Source organism: Stegostoma tigrinum, chromosome 20 (genome assembly GCF_030684315.1).
Source record: "Stegostoma tigrinum isolate sSteTig4 chromosome 20, sSteTig4.hap1, whole genome shotgun sequence".
Taxonomy (NCBI): Eukaryota; Metazoa; Chordata; class Chondrichthyes; order Orectolobiformes; family Stegostomatidae; genus Stegostoma; species Stegostoma tigrinum.
The window spans coordinates 37,115,794-37,135,606 of NC_081373.1; the positions used below are offsets into that span (position 1 = coordinate 37,115,794).

The 19,813-nt window shown below is 41.4% G+C and overlaps 1 protein-coding gene across 11 annotated transcripts in view; it reads left to right on the plus strand.

Moving 5' to 3' along the window:
- jakmip3 (Janus kinase and microtubule interacting protein 3) overlaps positions 1-19,813 on the plus strand; it is a 351,944-nt gene that overhangs the window by 79,098 nt on the left and 253,033 nt on the right. For all 11 annotated transcript variants that reach the window (XM_048551237.2, XM_048551238.2, XM_048551240.2 and 8 more), the window contains exon 2: positions 11,339-11,579. In XM_048551237.2, the coding sequence (XP_048407194.1) occupies positions 11,445-11,579 (135 nt within the window). In that variant the 5' untranslated portion in view covers positions 11,339-11,444. The remainder of the gene's footprint in view (positions 1-11,338; positions 11,580-19,813) is intronic.

The window sequence follows — 19,813 nt, forward strand, 5'->3', positions numbered from 1 at the left end:
CACATATTACTAGATATTCAACCATGACAGCCAAAACACCCAGATGATTATATCAAACTCACTGGCAGATGTCGCTGTCTTGCAAGAGTCAGCAGGAACTAATATTGGGACATAGCCCAAGATGGGGACCATGGGCAGTGAAGATGGTGGCTTTCTTACATCTAATCTTTTAGACATCCTGTTAGTTCTCCATCCCACATGGTTTTCTGATTTACAAGCTTCAGATGGTGTATGCATATACCTCCTTGCTTTTTCTCATCCTGGCTGCATAGCCTTATCCTGTACTTTTCTCCTTTCAGATACCCACAAACTGAGCAGGTCGTGGTGGAATAACAAGAATACATCAGCTCAGCTATTGAAACAGTGCATTGTTTGGAGTATTGTGTATTGTGAACTGCTTGTGCTGATGTATGACTGGCTTTGTGCAAGTACTCAGTTTTCTTTTTGGTAAACTTTAATATTCAATTATTTGACATTGGCCCACGTTTGAGGCTGTGACCAAAATGCACTAGTAAGACTTGATGCATTGCAATATGTAAACAATCATTTACAAAGTATAATTGAGAGCTATATAATTGCTCTTGGGTCAAAGATTGTACTAAGTAGTACCCACACCTCTGTCCTAAGTACTTGGCTCATCCTCTTACTTAAGAAAAACCATTTATTTTTGGACTTTGGATTAAAATTGGGAAAGATAACAAAGGAAACATTGTGAGAAGATACATGCAGTTTCAAAAACAAGTTACTCGAACACATTGTGAGTTATATCTGTAATCTAAGCATAATGGCACAGCTGGGGTGGGTTCAACTCAGTGCTGCTCAGTGACAGCTTTTGATTGGTTTCTCAATTGGAATCAGTTGTGAGTTCAAGAAGGCTCAGCACAGTAGCAATCATGTGATTAGTTGCTGTGCAGGAAACTATAAGCTGTTAGAAGCAGAAGCTTCTAGCCCAAAGGGAAAGCAGCTAAATCTTTTTCTCTCCCTTTGGTATCGAGAATAGCAGAAAATCTCATGATTTCCTATGTAAACTGTCTGTCTTTGCTGAAAATTCCCTTGTTAAAAGAAAAAAAACAGGGAATAAAATGAAAAGACACTGAAAAGACAAATCCTAAGCCATTGAATGAAACACTGAAAATTGGTATATCCACAGCCTTGTGGCATTAGCAAATAATTGGAAGGGTCATAAGAAAGCCAAAAAGAAAAGCAATTCATTCATATTTGTCAGCGATAGTGAGAACTGTCGATGCTGGAGTCAGAAATAACACAGTGAGGAGCTGGAGGAACACGGCAGGCCAGGCAGCATCATGGGAGCAGGAAAGTTGATGTTTTGGGTTGTTTTTCAGAAATGGGGGGGTTTCTGAATGGGGCCCTGCTGTGTTCCTGCAGCTCCACTCTGTGTTATCATTGATATTTGTGATCTGGACTGATGCCAGGTTTGTGCTTCACTGACTTGTTTTACCATTCCCACCCACAATACACATGTCTCTTTCTGTGTCTGTTTGGATTGATATAAACATTTTTTTAAAAAGTACAGAGCTTGTGTTATAAATTTGGGGCAATGACGGTCTGATGGTATTAGAGCTGGACTGTTAATGCCAGAGACTCAGGCGATGTTCTGGGGACCTGCCACTGCAAATGGTGGAATTTGAATTCAGTAAAAATTTGGAATTGAGACTGTAATGATGACCATGAATTAATTGTCAGGAAAAACCCATCTGGTTCACTGATATCCTTTAGGAAAGGAATCCCTGCCATTCTTACCTGGCCTGGCCTGCAAGTGACTCCAGACCTACAGGTTGATTTTTAACTGCCCTCTGGACAAATTGGGAAGGGCAATAAATGCTGGTCTGCCATCCTGTGGGAAAAGTTCCACATTAACAATTAACATTTCTTGCTTACCATTGATTATAAACAGTTGATTACAAGACTCAGTTTTTTTTATGTTTATGAAAAAAGCCTGTGTGCATACTCTTTTAATCTGAACGAGACAGTTATGTAGAAGTGAGGAGTTTGATGGGGTAATCAAATTTTCACATTTGTGATGACTCTGTGAGAGTGTGACTTGATTTTCATCACATTGCCCCCCATGACTTATGACACTCCAAGCATCTGTTTAAGTTCATTGGCTTTCATTGGCAGGGGAATTGAGTTTAAGAGCTGTGAAGTTATGTTGCAGGTCTGTAGACCACATTTAGAATATTGTGTTCAGTTCTGGTCATCTCATTATAGGAAGGTTGTGGAAGCTTTAGAGAGGGTGCACAGGAGGTTTACCAGGATGCTGCCTGGACTGAAGGTCAGGTCTTATGAGGAAAGGTTGAGGGAGCAAAGAAGGACGAGAGTTGACTTGATAGAGGTATACAAAATGATGAGAGGCATAGATAGAGTGGATAGCCAGACACGTTTTCCCAGGCTGGAAATGACTACTATGAGGGGGCATAATTTTAAGGTGATTGGATGAAGGTATAGGGGAGATGTCAGAGGAAGGTTCTTAACACAGAGACTGGTGGATGTGTGGAATGCATTGCTGGCAGTGGTAGTGGAGTCAGATACTTTAGAGACATTTAATTGACTCTGGGATAGGCTCATGGATGATAGTAAAATGTAGGGTATGTAGGGTAGTTTGATCATAGTAGAATAATAGGTTGGCACAATGTCATGGGCCGAAGGGCCTGTACTGTGCTGTACTGTTCTATGTTCTATGTTCTCCTGTGCTTCCTCTTCATGGACACTATGGACATTGATTGGACCACTTTTCTTTGTTCACCTTTCATAATACAAGAATACTCAACTTTGCTCATGCATTTTATTGACTTGCAAGCATGATTTCATTGTTCATTAATAGGGATAACATGGACACAAAGCCCTGTCCTTGCTTAGTCCAAGTAATCCCTGACACTGCATATTTCCCACTCTCGAAGCTGTTATCACTGTAGCTGTGACAATATAAAGACATGTTTTTTACACTTTAGATATGTAGTGTCCTTGACGGTCAAATGATTTTGGCTAAAGCTACCCCCTTGCATTGTCTTGAACCAGGAAACTGATTCCTCCTTATTCCTAATCATGTTTTAATTAAGGTGCCACATCTACATTCCTGTGTGAAAAAACTGCCTCAGCCCAATGCTCCATTCTTTTGTATCATTTTGTTCTTTTAATTTAATTGACTCGTTTATATTTTTTGAGTGTTTCACTCCTTCCCATCTTTGTATACGTGCAAGGCATAGTGTTTCCTTGGATAATTCAGTGGCAAATCAAATCACCTGTATCTGTACATATTGGGATTATATGGCAGCAATATTTAAGCAGTCCTATCTTTAATGAAGTATATATCATAAGCAATGAATGAGTTACCTGTGGATCCACAACTAGCCCCTCACAGGGCAAAAAGCAAGGGTTGTGCATGTGGGAGTTCACCGGAGAGCTGAGATTCTGCTATCAAGGACTGGGACGCACGCTGGGCTAAGCATTCATTCTCCAACCAAGCCACTGCTGGAGAAAGCACCAAGCACAGATGCAGTTGTAGCAGCATCAGGCAAAACAAACCCATCACTAACTAACCTGTCAGTGCTTGAGATCCCTTTCAATAGTCTTGGTGAGGTGCTGCTCCCTGGTGCTTTACGAGAGTTGAGGCTATGCATGGTTAAGAGACAGCATTGGCTGTTTTCTTTATTCATTCATTGGATGAAAGCGTCGCAGGCTGAGCAGCACTTGTTGCCCATCCCTAATTGCCTAGAGGGCAGTTAAGAGTCAACCACATTGTTGGGGTCTGGAATCACATGTAGGCCAGACCTGGTAAGGATGGCAGTTTCCTTCCCTGAAGGACATTATTGAACCAGATAGAATTTTCCAACAATTGATAATGGATTCACAGTCATCATTAAACCCTTAATTCCTGATATTTATTGAATTCAAATTCCACCACCACCACCTGCAGTGGCAGGATTTAAACCCAGGATCCCAGAACATTAACTGGTTCTTTGGATTTACAGTCCAGTGATAACACCAAACAAAAACCAAAAGAACTGCAGATGCTGTAAATCAGGAACAAAAACAAAGTTGCTGGAAATGTTCAACGGGTCTGGCAGCATCTGTGAAGGAGAAAACAGAATTACTGTTCCGGGTCCAGTGACCTTTGCTCAGTTCTGAGGAAGGGTCACTGGACCCAAAATGGTAACCCAGTGATAATACCACTAGGCCATCGTCTCAAACCTGCAGCTTTGAGCTCCAATAGTTACATTTGTGTGTTCATATAACATGATGTAATTTTATTGTTTTTATTTCACTAATTCCGGAGCACCAACCTTTAGTACTGCTGCTGCGTTTGCAGTATCCAGTGGCTCCATCCATTTCTTGATTTCACATGGGGTGTATAGAAGTGGTTGAAGTCTGTTACCTCCGATGCTGTGGAAGTGAAGAAGGTTGAAATGGGTAATCCGCTTTGGACTTTTGGCTGAAGATTGCTGTGAATGCTTTAGCCTTGCCGTTTACACTGATATGTTGGGCTCCTCCATCATTTAAGGATAGGAATGTTTGTGCACCATTCTCCTTTAGTGAATTGTTTAATTGTGTACCACCAACACTCATGACTTGATGTAGCAAGGCTCCAGAACTTCGGTCTGATCCATTGGTTATGGGATTGTTTAGCACTGTCTATAACTTGCTGCTTATGCTATTGAACACACAAGTAATCCTGTGTTGTTAATTCACCAGGTTGACACCTCACTTTTAGGTATATTTGGTACTGTACTTGGTATTCCTGCCTGGAGTCTTCATTGAACCAGGGCTGATCCTCCAGCTTGATAGTGATGGTAGAATGGGGGATAGGTCAGGCCATGAGATTGAATGTTGTGGTTGAGTACAATTTTTCTCTTGCAGATGCTCCACAATCATTCATGGATGCTCAGTCTTGAGTTGCTAGATCTGTTAGATGTCTGTCCTATTTATCACCAAGCTAATGCTGCATAACACAATGGAGAATTATTCTAATGTCAAGATTGGACTTTGTCTCCATGACTACTTTGTGGTGGTCACTCTATGCAGTGCTGTCGAAGAGGTTCATCTGTGCCAGGAAGAATGGTGAGGACAATGCCAAGTAATTATTCCCCCTTGCTGGGGCCTTCATCATCTGCAGCTTTATCAGTAGTGGCATTGCTGAGTCACTTTTGAAGATGGTCATTGAATCCCTCCACCCAGAGTGTGTCTGTGGCCTTGCCACCTTTAGTACTTCCTTGAAGAGAGGATTGTTCAATATCAGGAGTACTTCAACTCAGGTACAGGCAGAGGTCAGGAGATAATAATAAACAGGAAGTTGATTTGTCCGTGACTGATTGTATACCACCTCTGCTGGGCCTATCCTGCCGGTGGGTCTTAACATAATCCAGATGGTGATGGCGTGACTGCTAAATCGTTGTGCTCATGGAATCAGACTTATAGACAATATCAAATATTTCTGGACTAGTCTGTGGGACAGCTCCCCCAATGTTGGCACAAGCCCCTAGATTTTGGAAAGGAGGACTTTGTAAAGTTGGCAGGGCATTGTTTCCTGTACTTCGTTGTTATCAGTGCCATGGTCAATGTAAAGTGGTCTTCTGGTTTCAATCCTTTCTTTCAAATCTGTAGTGGTTTGACACAACTAAGTGCCTTGCTGAGCCTTTTCAGAGGAAGTTAAGAGTCAACCACATTGTTCTAGGTCTGGAGCCATACATCGGCCAGGTCAGGCCAGCCAGGTTGGGATGCCAGATTTCATTGAAACATGGAAGATAGGAGCAGGAGAAGGCCATTCAGCCCTTGGAGCCCACTCTGCCATTCAGCATAATCATAGCTGATAGTCCAACTCTGGCGTATTCCTGCTTTGTCCCCATACCCTTTGATCCCATTCACGTAAATGCTATAATCTAGCCTCTTCTTGAATACATTAAATGTTTTGGCATCAACCACTTCTTGTGGTAATGAATTCCACAGAGTCACTACTCTGTTGGTGAAGAAATATCTCCTCACCTCTGTCCTACTTTGAATCTTTGAACTTTGAGCCGTGGTTCTGGTCACACACACCATTGGGAACATCCTCGCTGCATCTACCCTGTTTAGTTCTGTCAGAATGTTAAATCTCTGAGATCCACACCACCCCCCACCCCCGTCATTCATCAGAACTGCAGTGAATACAATCCTAACCTAGTCAATCTCTCTTCATATGCCAGTCTCGCCATTCATGGAAACAGCCTGGTAAACCTTCAATGCACTCCCTTGAGAACAAGAGCATCACTCGTCAGAAAAGGAGACCAAAACCGCACACGATATTCTTGTTATGTATCCTGTATAACTGCAATAACACATTGCTGCTCCTGTACTCAAAACCTCTCACAATGAAGGCCAACATACCATTTGCCTTCTTTACCGCCTGCTGCACCTGCATGCTTACCTTCAGTGACTGGTGCACAAGGACACTCAGGTCCCACTGCACGCTCCCCTGTCCCAAATTACAGCCATTCAGGCAGTAATATGCCACTTTGTTTTTGCATCCAATGTGAATAACCTCACATTTATCCAAATAATACTGCATCTGCCATTGATTTGCCCATTCGCCCAACCTGTCCAAATCATGTTGAAGGATCTCAGCATCCTCATCACAGTTCACCCTCTCACCCAATTTGGTATCATCTGCAAACTCTGAGATACTACATCTTGTTTCCTCATGCAGTTCATTGATATAGCTGGAATCCCAACACTGATCCCTGTGGCACCCCACTAGTTACTGCCTGCCAATTTGAAAAGGACCCATTAATTTCTATTCTTTGTTTCCTCTGTACCAACCAGTTTTCTATCCAACTCAATACACTTCCCTCAAACCCAAGCACTTTAAGCTTGCATGATAATCTCTTATGCAGGACTTTGTCGAACGCTTTCTGAAAGTCCAAATTTACCACATCAATTGGCTCCCTCTTGTCAACTCTACCAGTTACATCTTCATAGAATTCCAACAGATTTGTCAAGTATGATTTCTCCTTCATAAAATCCATGCTGACTCTGTCTGATCCTGCTACTGCTTTCTGAATGCTCCACTATAAAATCCTCGATAATGGATTTGAGAATTTTCTCCACTACTAATGTAAGGCTCACTGGTCCATAATTCCCTGTTTTTTCTCTACCTCCCTTTTTGAATCTGGGAGTGATATTAGCTACCCTCCAATCTGCAGGGACTGTTTCACAGTCTATAGAACCCTGAAAGATGACCACCAGTTCATCCACTGTTCCTAGAGCTACTTCCTTAAATACTCTGGGATGTAGATTGAGGCCCTACTTTCAATCCCATCAATTTTCCCAGCACCATATTTCTACTAATATTGATCTCCCTCAATTCTTTCCTCTCATTTAAATATTGCACTCTCCAACCTTCCTGGAATCTGATTTGTATCCTCTATTGTAAAGACAGAACTGAAGCATGTATTCAGTTGATGAACCATTTCTTTATCCCCTGTTATACATTCCCCCATTTCTGTCTATAGGAGACCTACATTTGCCTTCACCAATCTCTTCCTCTTCACGTGCCTAAAGAAACTCGTAGTGTCTGTCTTTATGTTCCCTGCAAGCTTACTTTTGTACTGTATTTTTTCCTTCTTAATCAATACCTTGGTCCCCCTTTGCTGAATTCTAAACTGCAGGTTGATTATTTTTCTTGGCCAATCTGTATACTTCTTCCTTGGATCAATACTATTTCTAATTTCCTTTGTAAGCCATGGATTGGCCCTCTTACCCATTTTGCTTTTGTGACAGACAGAAATAAAAAGCTATTGCAGCTCCCCAATGCGTTCTCTGGATGTTTGCCATTGCCTATCCATTGTCATCTCTTTGAGTAACTCTTCCCAATCTGTCAAGGTCAACTCTTGCCTCATATTTTCATAGTTTCCTGTATTAAGATTCAATGCCACAGTCTCTGAATCCACTACCTCACTGTCTCCATCTTGTTAAAAAGTTCTATTACGTTAAAGTTGCTCATCCCCAAGGGGTCTCTCTCAGCTAGATTGGCAATGATTCCCTTCTCATTACACAGCACCCAGTCTAAGATGCCCTGCTGTCTAGTTGGTTCTTCCACATGTTGGTCAAGAAAACCATCCTGTGTAGACTCCAGGAATTCCTCCTCTACAGTATTGTGACTAATTTGTTTTGCCCAATCTACGTGCAATTCAAAATGATCCGTGATCACCAATATTCGTTTATCACATGCATCTCTAACTTCGTGTTTAATGCCATTCCCAACATCACCACTACAGTTTGGGGGTCTACATATGACACCCACTAATGTTTTTAACCCCTTGGTATTTCTCAACTCTACCCATTCAGACTCCACATTGTCAGAGCTAATACCCTTTCTCATTATTGTGTTAATTTCCTCTTTAAACAGCAATGCCATTCCACCACCTTTTCCTTTTTTGCCTGTCCTTCCTAAATACTGAATACCCTGGCACATTCAGTTCCCATCCCTGGTCACCCTGCAGCCATGTCTCTGTAATCCCAATTATATCGTACCTCTCTACATCTATCTGCACGATTAGTTCATCCATTTTATTGCAGATGCTCTGTGCATTAAGGCACAAAGCCTTTAAGCTTATCTTTTTAACATTGTTTGTCTCACGCTTATTTTTCTTAATGGCCCTTTCCTTCCACAAAGAACATTAGTGATTTTTTTTTCTGACAATCAATAGTGTTTACGTGCTTGCCATTAAGCTAGTCTTTGACTCCAGATTTTATTGCGTTCAGGTTTCACCATCTGCCTGAGTGAGATTCAAATGCTAGTCCCCAGAACATTAGCCTGGAGGTTTGGATTCCTACTCCAGTGAGCACTCTACCTAGGAAATGTCAAAGTTTGTTTTCTGTCAATTTATTTTTTTGACTGTTTCTTTAACATGTCTGGATCTAATGCTACCAGTCTTCATAACAAATGACTGTGATAAAATTCTTCCTCCTCCATACAAGGAGTAAAATGTGTCAATTTTTCAGTCATGGGCTTCTCCAGTACTGTGAGCAAGACTCTGATAGACATACACGTATATTTCTGAGTGAAGTGAAGGTGGAAGATATGATGAGAAGGGATTTGTCCTCCCTAGGTTCTGTAATGAAGCCCTTCTTATAAATAGTTGAAGCTTTTTTTTATTCATTCACAGGCTGAGGGCATCACTAGCTTGGTCAGCATTTATTGCTCATCCCTAACTGAGTTAGGAGACAACCACATTGCAGTTCCCTAGAGGACATTAGTGAACCAGATGGGTTGGGGTTTTTCCCCTGATAATTGACAATGATTGTCATTAAACTCTTAATTCTAATATTTTTTTAAACTCAATTCAAATTTTACCATCTGCCGTAGCAGGATTTCAACCCAAATCCCCAAAGTATTATCTGGTTCTCTGGGTTAAGGCCCAGTGGTATTACCATTTGGCCATCACTTCCCCTTCTTCTAATATTACAAAGTACTTACTTGTCCATTTTATTAGACTAGGGGATTGCAAGTGTACAATATTTGGTATAAACTTAAGAAATGCCATTATTTGCCAGAAATATGGTACATAGATCAAGAGTTTCTTCAGATATATTTCAGTTGCATTAGTCTCCACATCTAATTCAGAGGAAGTTTCACCTTCCGAAACATTAACTCTGACTTTTTTCTTCACAGGTGCTGCCTTTAAGGGGGCAGTTAATGCCCACTTTATCCACTTAATGGTCTCACCCAGCCACTGCTTGTGATAGCCCAGTGAGTGGCAAGGGCTTTGCCATGTGGAAAGCTTATCAAATACATCCTTACAGAGTTTTTTATAGGCTCCCAGGAGTGGCCCAGCATTCAAAGCATTCAGTGGCTAACTGATTAACCCAGCAATGCCTAAAGGGTACTTATGAGAGCCCTCCCTGCCCTTCCCAATGTCCTTTCTTCTCCACAGTCCTCCTTCTCCTCATCTGTGACACCCTCTTCCACCATCCCTCAGCTTTATCTTGGAATCCAGCGATGATCCCAGGTCTTGGATGATATGCCAGTAGGTGAGCATAGGTGGGACATCTGCCCCCGGAGTCCTTGATCCCAAGTGATCTGCCTGTCATATGCCTAACAACTAATCATTTTCTTGGAAGCCCAGTCTGCATACATACATGGATTTTGCACTGATTGTTATGGCCACAGATGGAGAACCCCTGAGGAAGCACACAGCTAAGGAGTTGTAAGTTATAAATTATAATCCACAAAGGACAATACATCTCTGTAACCAAAGAATCTCTCTGGTGGTGCTGTCCTCCGCAAGTGTGGGGCAAGTTGAGGCCTCCATGTGAGCAACCAAAGTTGACATGGGGATTAAACCCACTGTATTAGCATCACTCTACATCATAATCTAGCCAAATGCACTAACCAACCACCCACTGATTGTATAAATCGTGCACTTTCTTACTGAGCAATGGAGTGATTTCTTCAGGCATTTCCCACTGTCTGATGTAACTCGGGTGCACATTTGGTGAAAACTCTGCCTAGACATTTAAACAGGTTTCAGTGAGAAACCAGTATGACTTTCACACCATTAAATGAATATATTGCTTTGGGAAAACAGGTGTGTGAATGTTGAGGCAGACATATTGAACATGGATCAACAGAGTCAAGTGTGACTTTAATATTTACGCTCTCCGTTTGAATTACTGTACTGGAGCCAATGCAAAACCTGTCATCATTTGTTTCAGAAAGTAGAATTTAAATGAGACTGAAGCTTGTAAACCCATATTTCCGACATCATTATTTGAACCAAATCATACGTCTGTGATTGAATCTGGCATCTTTTCCAGTTCAAATGGAGGTTGCATTTTATCTACTGAGATTTGTCTGCTCATCAAGCCAAAGAGATTCAAAATCCTTGGAAATTAACATTTGCCTAGACATTTTGTTGCCCTTGCAATAAATAAGCAGAGGAACCTCTATAAAAATCCACACACTGTAATGTGACTGTGTCGACAAACATTCACTATACATGCTCAACACAATTTCAGTGTGCTGCCATGTTTCAACATTAACAATGGCTGGATTTTAAACTGCACATTGATACAACATTTGAAGCCATAAGCCCTGTTGTTTTAAGTTGTATTTTTAAAGCATTGGGCAGGTAGAAGTAATAATTTTGAAAACACTTACTTCAGCTGTTTGCAGAATTATTATTAGGAAAATCTCATTTTGTCATACCTCAGCATTATTGTCTTGAATAATACTGTGCCTGCATTTGCCAGCGAGAACTGCTGATCCAGTCAAATTCAATTTTGAAGCTGAGAGCTCCATTGAATAGATGAAACCTAACATGCCCTATTTTTCTGTCTTTTCAAGGTGGAAGTGAAAATGTAGATGAAAAGCAAGGGAAAGAGAAGTCTCCAGGTTTGGAACGGAGAGTTCTCTGTCTGGGTTTTTGCCCTCCAGAACATAGCAACACACAATGTCAAAGAAGGGTGCTGGCGGTCGAGCTAAGGGAGACAAGCCTGATGCCTTAGCTGCTTTGCAAGCAGCCAATGAAGAGCTCAGGGCCAAACTGACTGACATTCAAATCGAACTTCAACAAGAAAAGAGTAAGGTGTGCACTTTCCTCTTCCTAATAAATATCTTTTAAAAGAAATTAGCACCACATCAATTAGAGTTATACGTTTAAATGAGACTTTTTATAAATATAGAATGCATATTGACATGAATTAAAAATTCTGTAGTTTTACTGGAAATACAAACCTATTGGCTTGACAAAACATTGGAGCCTGTTGCACAAAGTACTTGCGGTAAATAGAAAATTCTATGATGCTTAAATCACCAGTTCCATCATTGGTTCTTATCACAGTATATTATACAGAAATCCAGTACAGTCAATCAAGAGCTGCAGAGTATTTAAATCAAATATTAATATGTTATAATTTTGGGAAATTTCAGAAGCCAAATGTCCCCTAATAATTAGCATGCGTAAATTGGCAATATTCAGTTTGTTATTCAGGTTGTCTCTGAAGTGCGTGGCTATTTTCTCTGATGGAGAAATGGAGAAAAGACCTTGCAGAACCAGCAGCTTCAGTGCAGTGAAGTGACACCAGAGTGTGCCCAAGGCTGGCAAAGTGTCAGTGAAAATTCTCCTAACCTCATATTAATGCAGTAGTAAGTCAAAACCTAGGTGACTCTATCAATTCAAATTCCACAGTGGCAACTGCAGGAATTTATATTGTGTGAATTAAATGAAAAGGCATCCTAGAATAAAAAATTAGCATTTGTAATAGTGACTGTGAAACTAATGGAACTAATGGATTGTTATAAATCTTATCTGCCTGTCTAACATCCCTCTGCATCTGACCTATGTTTAACGTCAGTTGCCCTCTCAAATGCCAGAGCGAACCACTCAGCTGTCTCAATCCACTTCAGAAAACTCAAGAAGGATGACAAAACTGATGGATCAAATAGCAGCAAGGAGGCACCAGTCATAACAAAGGAATAACTAGCCCAGGCAAATGTGCAAATTCCTCCTTGGATACCTCTGCCAAAATTGGGAGAGCAATTCTCAATAGTGAACAATAGCCTAACGCAATGTTACTTACAGAATCATACCCTTTAACCAATGTGCCAGATTCCTCCATCTCTACTCCTGGGTATATTCAGTTCCATTAGTAGAACACCACCACTCCCCCTCACCCTGGCCCCACAGGTGACAGCACTGTAGTACATTGTTGGGAAGGAGTTACCCTCGGAGTGTTTGACATTGATGCTGGATGCTATGAAGTCTCGTGGCATGAGGTCAGACATATGCAAAGAAGCCTTTTACTGATTATCACGTACCACCCTCTTTAACTTAGTTAATCATATTTTTTTCCATTTTGAATATTGACACCACTAGAAAGAATGATTGAAGCAGTATAGGCTCAGAATGTGCTCTGGGTGGACCTCTTTGATGTCTATCAGTAAGAGTAGTTTGTAGTGGTGCTGTTGACCAAATTGGTTGACTCCTGAAGTGCTGGGCTTGAGGCAGATAGAGAGAGAACCAACATGAGGAAAAACCTAGTTGGCTGTATTCTCATCAAACGACCTGATATAGATTTATCTTTCTGTGCATTATTGGCAATTCTTGTAGACACAAAGTTCACACAGAACTTTGACAACATTCAAGACACTCAGAAGCATTCAGGATCAAACACCTCATTTAATTGACATATTATTCATTAACTTAAACATTAATTTATTCTTTTTACCACTGGCACCATACAGTGCTGGCATTGGGCCCAATTAACAAAATCTACAACAATTTTCCAAGTCTCTTTCAATAACATCTTTATAAATTAGAAGGATGAGGGCTCTGATTTGGAAATTGATCACTGTTGCTTCTTCAATGTTTGAAATTCTGGAGCTACCTCCCTGAAAGAATCATTGGTATATCTACACCACATGGATTGCATCAATTCAACAAGGAAATCTATTACCATCTTCTTAAAGGCAGATAGGAATGAGCACTAAATGCTCATCTCACCAGCAAAGCTGACATCCAACAAACTAATGAAAAATTTCTAGGGAATGCAGTTTCCAAGAAAGGTTATTAGATTTGAGTCAAGAGCAGGTACCTTGACTCATTTTCTTTCCTCTCAAGGAACACTGAAGACAACAAAGCTGCAAAGATTGGTTGAGTCAGCATTAGACTTAGCCTAAGATTTTCCCAATTAGTAGAGTCACATAATGTTTTTAAGGACTGAAGTACCAGAGCACTTTTAAACTAAATCACTGTTAATCTAAAATTAATGGAGTAAGACTTTCTAGAAAGTGCCATATAAGCTTTTCACTTTTTACTAAATTTTGTAGATGCTGTATAACATCCAAATTAAACTTCACCATCATGTTCATCCTACATACCCTAAGTGAAATTAAGAATTGAGGACTTTCAATACTAAAAATGCTCTGAACTGGGAAATTGATTTGATTGAATGTGTTTACTAGGAATGACAAAGTTTAATGAGTAAAGAGGGTAATCAGAAGAGCTTTTACCCCTGACTGTGATGCATGCAACTCAGAATGGTGGTGTTCCCATGTAGCTGCTGCCCTTGTTCTTCCATGTAGTAGAGATCAGGGGTTTGGAAATCGTTGTCAAGGAACCTTCATAAGTTGTTGCTATGATTTTATAGATGATACTCACTGCTGTTCCAGTGTGTCAGCTGCAGAGAGTGTAAAGATGTTAAATTGTTGACAATCAAGCAGGCTGCTTTGTCCTGGATGGTGTCAAGCTTCTTGAGTGTTGCAGGCACTGCACTCATCCAAGCAAGAGGAGATGGCAGGTGTGGGTTCTGACACATTTCTGATTTGTGTCTTGTAGATGATGGGCAGATTTTTAAAATTCAGGAGGTGATTTATTTGCCACAGAATGCCCACCTTCTGATCTGTTCTTGTAAGTACATACATATGGCTGGTACAGTTCAGTTTCTAGCTAAAGGTAATTGTACATTTTGAGACTTCTAGGCAGGCACACAAATTCCAAAATATTTGCATACAATCTACATCATCTTCTCTGCAGTTAACAGTCTCAAATATCTGTGAATATTCCCCAAAAAATGTATATGCCCTTCCCCACCCCAAAGGATCTCTGAACCCCACGTCCAATGTATTCTGAGACCATTTGGGCAGCACGATGGCTCAGTGGTTAGCACTGATGCCTCACAGTGCCAGGGACCCAGGTTCAATTCCACCCTCGGGTGACAGTGTGCACGTTCTTCCTGTGCCTATGCGGGTTTCCTCCGGATGCTCCGGTTTCCTCCCACAGTCCAAAGATGTGCAGGCTATGTGGATTGGCCATGCTAAATTGCCCACACTGTTCAGCGATGTGTAGATTAGGTGTGTTGTAGGGGATTGGGTCACTGTAGGGATTCTATGATCTCTGACACAACAACAGTACGAGCCCATTGCTGGAGTGCTGCCATACAATTTCGATACAGCTTAGGAGGTCCAGATAAAAGCCTCATAGAACTAGGGCAGCAGATGTCTTTGGCATTCACTATAAAATAAATTATAGAATCATACAGCACAGAAATGAGACCATTTGGCCCATGGTGTCTATATCAGCTCCTTGAAGCAGCCAGCCAATTAACCCTCTCTTCCTGCTTTTTTCTCAAAGCAATGAAAAGTTTTTTTTTCCTCTTTGAGACACAAATTCTGTTCCAAAACCACTTCAGCATCTTTGGGATGGTTGGGATTGTACTTGCTTGCTTCCACTTTTATCTGTCTCCTTGCAACCAGATAATTTATATGCAATTCTTTCTCTACCTGTTGCTACTAATTGCAGTTGGTGTCCCCCAAGATCTATCCTTGACTCTCATCTATTTTTCAGCTGCTACTCCTGATTTTATCTAAAAGCAGAGAATCAGTTCCTGATCCACATAAATGCTAATAATATCCAGCTCAATGTTCCATCCATCTCTCTTTTTACACCTTCACGGCCTCAAAACTTTCAGACTTCTCCTTCAGCATCCAGTGCTGGATGAGTAGACTTTTCCTCTAATTAAAGTCTGCAAGAATGAAGCCATTGTTTACTGTACCCAATCCCAAACTCTGTTCCCTTGCTGTCTACTGTATGGTAACTCTCTGAGACTGTCACAATTTGTGTTCTATTTGACCCTAGGATGAGCTTCCTGTTCCATATTCACGCCATCCATAAGATTGTCTATTTCCATCTCTGTAATATCGCCTGACTCTCTACTTCCTCAGCTCATCTGCTGCTGAAACCCACATTGGTGCCTTTGTTATCGGTGGACTTGACTGTTTTAATATAGCCCTGGCTGTCCTCTCTAGTCCTTCCATCATTAACCTGAGGTTACTCAAAGATCCACTGTCCGTGCCTAACTCACACCACATCTGATACACCTGTTTCCCTTGTTTCTCACATGTATCTTTTGTGGTTCTGCACATAAGAACTGTCATCTCCTATGATAAGCTTGATCTTCTCTTATATTTGATTTATATAGCTCCCAGATTTTTGCATCATTCACCATTTGAATAGCTTTCTCTGAAGTCAAATCTGATGAAGGCACATCAGGCAATTCCAAAAACAACCCAGTTTCTAAATTCTGCGTTAAAATCACTTCCGTCAGATTTTGCCACCAATCTGCAGAGTCACTAATGGAATGATCAATAGATTCCCTTGGAAGCCAAACTCTTCTGATAAATCTTGCTTCTTCAAGACTTTTACTTATCCTGAGGATAAAGTAATTGTCATAGGATTTTGATACTCCTTCAAAAGTATTCATTGCTTCTTTTATCCATCAGCAAGCTGTAAACCTCATCAATGATGTTTCTAATTGTATTCAGCTATGAATTAACTTGTTCAGCTTCGGATTTAGGATCAAATTTGGAAACAGTTCTGCATCATAAGAATTGTTTCCTCCAAGATGGAAAATTCTGTGTTCTATTTGGCCACCTCTGAAATTAAATCTTCATAGCGATATAACTGCAGATGTCATTTCTTGCTGATATAGTTATTACAGTTTCTCACTTAAAATGCATGTAATTTTGCTGCTATGTGTCAATGCTGCTACTGTGTACTGCTATAGTGGAGGCTTTTCACATTTTTGTTTGATAAAAATGGGGGATTACCACCTTTATTGTGATTTTTCCGGATAAATTCCAGCAATCAAGGTCTTAATAAATGACTCCTGCTTCCTAAACAGCTTTACTGAAAGAACCTCACTACCTTTGGCCTTAATAAATGATTCCCCCACTAATCAGGGTTTCAGTAAATGAGTCCCACTATTTACAGCTTTAGATTGTGAATTCTGTTACTTTAACAGACTTTCTTAGATGAACCTGCAGTCTGTAGTTTGAAGAACTGCTTCTTGCCTTTACCCCAACTTTGATAAAAGATCACCTACCTTTTCTGCAGGATCAGTAGTTTCCCTAAATTCTTCTTCTGTTAGACCTTCTCTGTTTAGACTCCTAAAATGCCACATTTAATGCTTTTGCTCTGGCTTTGTGACATTCGCTCATCTCTGACCTCATTTCACATTGCTTTTTGAAGCCCTTAATTCCCTTACTGCTGCTCACTTGCTTTGATGGCAATCTGGGCTGCAATAGTTCTCTTGCTTTTTGTTTTCCCAATTTGTATATCTGCACTTTTTTCCCAAAGAAATAAAAGATTTTTCCTTTCCCAGCAGGGTTTTTACTTTTACTCATCAAGCCTCTAACTTCAGTTTGCTCTGTGGCTGAACCCTGACTTGAGACCACTCCTACAGACCATGGTACTCAAAGCAATCTGTGTCTGCCTCATAACTGTAATCTGTAACTAATACTCCAGCTCCAGGGAGTTCTGAACACTCTCCTGTTGCAGCATACCTCTTTACAGCTCTGAAATGCTTTATCCATTAACTGTAGGCTGTGCCCTTGTTGAAACGTTCTGTGATGCTATCTTCTTTCGGCATTTTCAATGTTCAGCATTTCATGCTGCTGATTGTCTGAATGAGCAGAATTGTCAAAGCTTAAAGAAATCTTCAGACTTCAAACAATGCCCGTATTGTATGAAGCATCTACCATATGCATGAACAATCCCTACATGTTGTATGAACTCTCTATCATTGCTCACTATAAGGTAGATTTGCTATCACTATTCTATTCCAGGGTAGAGTATGGTTCTCCTTAGTCTAGTATAGTAGAGGAAAATCACTTGGTAGTAGAGGCTGTTGCCTTAAGTATAGTTTATTGCACAGCAGCAAATATTTACAAGTTACATTAATTTATGGTAGACATTGTTACAGAGACTATAAGGATATTTCAGATGATTAGTCATCTTCCTTCAAGATCCTGAGCTCTTTTTTCATCGAGCATTTATTAATTACACCTATACTTAAGGCATTCCACAGCATTGACACTTTTAGACCCTTAGATCCTTATAGCTGTCTTCATTGTATACCAGATCTTCTCTTTTGTTCCTCCTGCCCTCAACCCGCTACCACTGGCATGACATTTCTTACTCTATCAACTTTCTACAGTTCTGATGAAAAAAGTTAACTTGGGAGGTTAACTCTGTTTGTCTTCAAAGATGCAAACTGACCTGCTGAGTATTCCCAGTATTGGAGCCTCACTAATCTCATCACTTGGTCCTTTTTGTAAGTGGTGTGCATCTATCTCATTTTGCAGCTCCACCTGTAGCCTGGCTGTTAGGTCTGAGGTGATCAGATCCAAAATAAAATTGTAAGTATGTGCCATTTCAACAAATGCCAACCTTGCTTATATTGAATGTTGTAAACTTAGAGTGCCCAAATGGAATTGTTTCAGAGATAGTAAGAACTGCGGGTGCTGGAGAATCTGAGATAACAAGGTGTAGAACTGAATGAACACAACAGGCCAAGCAGCATCAGAGGAGCAGGAAAGCTGACGTTTTGGGCCTAGACCCTTCTTCAGAAATTTATTTTTGAAATTTATTTCTGAAGAAGAGTCTAGGCCTGAAACATCAGCTTTCCTGCTCATCTGATGCTGCTTGGCCTGCTGCGTCCATCTAGCTCTATACCTTGTTATCTCTGTGCCCAAATGGAATATGTGTACGTGGTAAAAATATATTAATGTTTTTAGAGGTAAAACATTCAGGTGGTTTTGACATATTTATTTAAAAAATGCTTTGAGTCAGCCAATAACAAAGTTGCTCAATTAATTAGACTTGAATAAAATGTTATTTTCACCTGTTCATATCCCTTAGCTAAAAAGCACATTGATAGACATGAGAGATAATGGGAACTGCAGATGCTGGAGAATTCCAAGATAATAAAATGTGAGGCTGGATGAACACAGCAGACCAAGCAGCATCTCAGGAGCACAAAAGCTGACGTTTCGGGCCTAGACCCTTCATCAGAGAGGGGGATGGGGAGAGGGAACTGGAATAAATAGGGAGAGAGGGGGAGGCGGACCGAAGATGGAGAGTAAAGAAGAAAGGTGGAGAGAGTATAGGGGGAGAGGTAGGGAGGGGATAGGTCAGTCCAGGGAAGACGGACAGGTCATGGAGGTGGGATGAGGTTAGTAGGTAGATGGGGGTGCGGCTTGGGGTGGGAGGAAGGGATGGGTGAGAGGAAGAACCAGTTAGGGAGGCAGAGACAGGTTGGACTGGTTTTGGGATGCAGTGGGTGGAGGGGAAGAGCTGGGCTGGTTGTGTGGTGCGGTGGGGGGAGGGGACGAGCTGGGCTGGTTTAGGGATGCAGTAGGGGAAGGGGAGATTTTGAAACTGGTGAAGTCCCCATTGATACCATTAGGCTGCAGGGTTCCCAAGCGGAATATGAGTTGCTGTTCCTGCAACCTTCGGGTGGCATCATTGTGGCAGTGCAGGAGGCCCATGATGGACATGTCATCTAAAGAATGGGAGGGGGAGTGGAAATGGTTTGCGACTGGGAGGTGCAGTTGTTTGTTGCGAACTGAGCGGAGGTGTTCTGCAAAGCGGTCCCCAAACCTCCGCTTGGTTTTCCCAATGTAGAGGATGCCGCACCGGGTACAATGGATGCAGTATACCACATTGGCAGATGTGCAGGTGAACCTCTGCTTAATGTGGAATGTCATCTTGGAGCCTGGGATAGGGGTGAGGGAGGAGGTGTGGGGGCAAGTGTAGCATTTCCTGTGGTTGCAGGGGAAGGTGCCGGGTGTGGTGGGGTTGGAGGACAGTGTGGAGCGAACAAGGGAGTCACGGAGAGAGTGGTCTCTCCGGAAAGCAGACAGGGGTGGGGATGGAAAAATGTCTTGGGTGGTGGGGTCGGATTGTAAATGGCGAAAGTGTCGGAGGATGATGCGTTGTATCTGGAGGTTGGTAGGGTGGTGTGTGAGAACGAGGGGGAT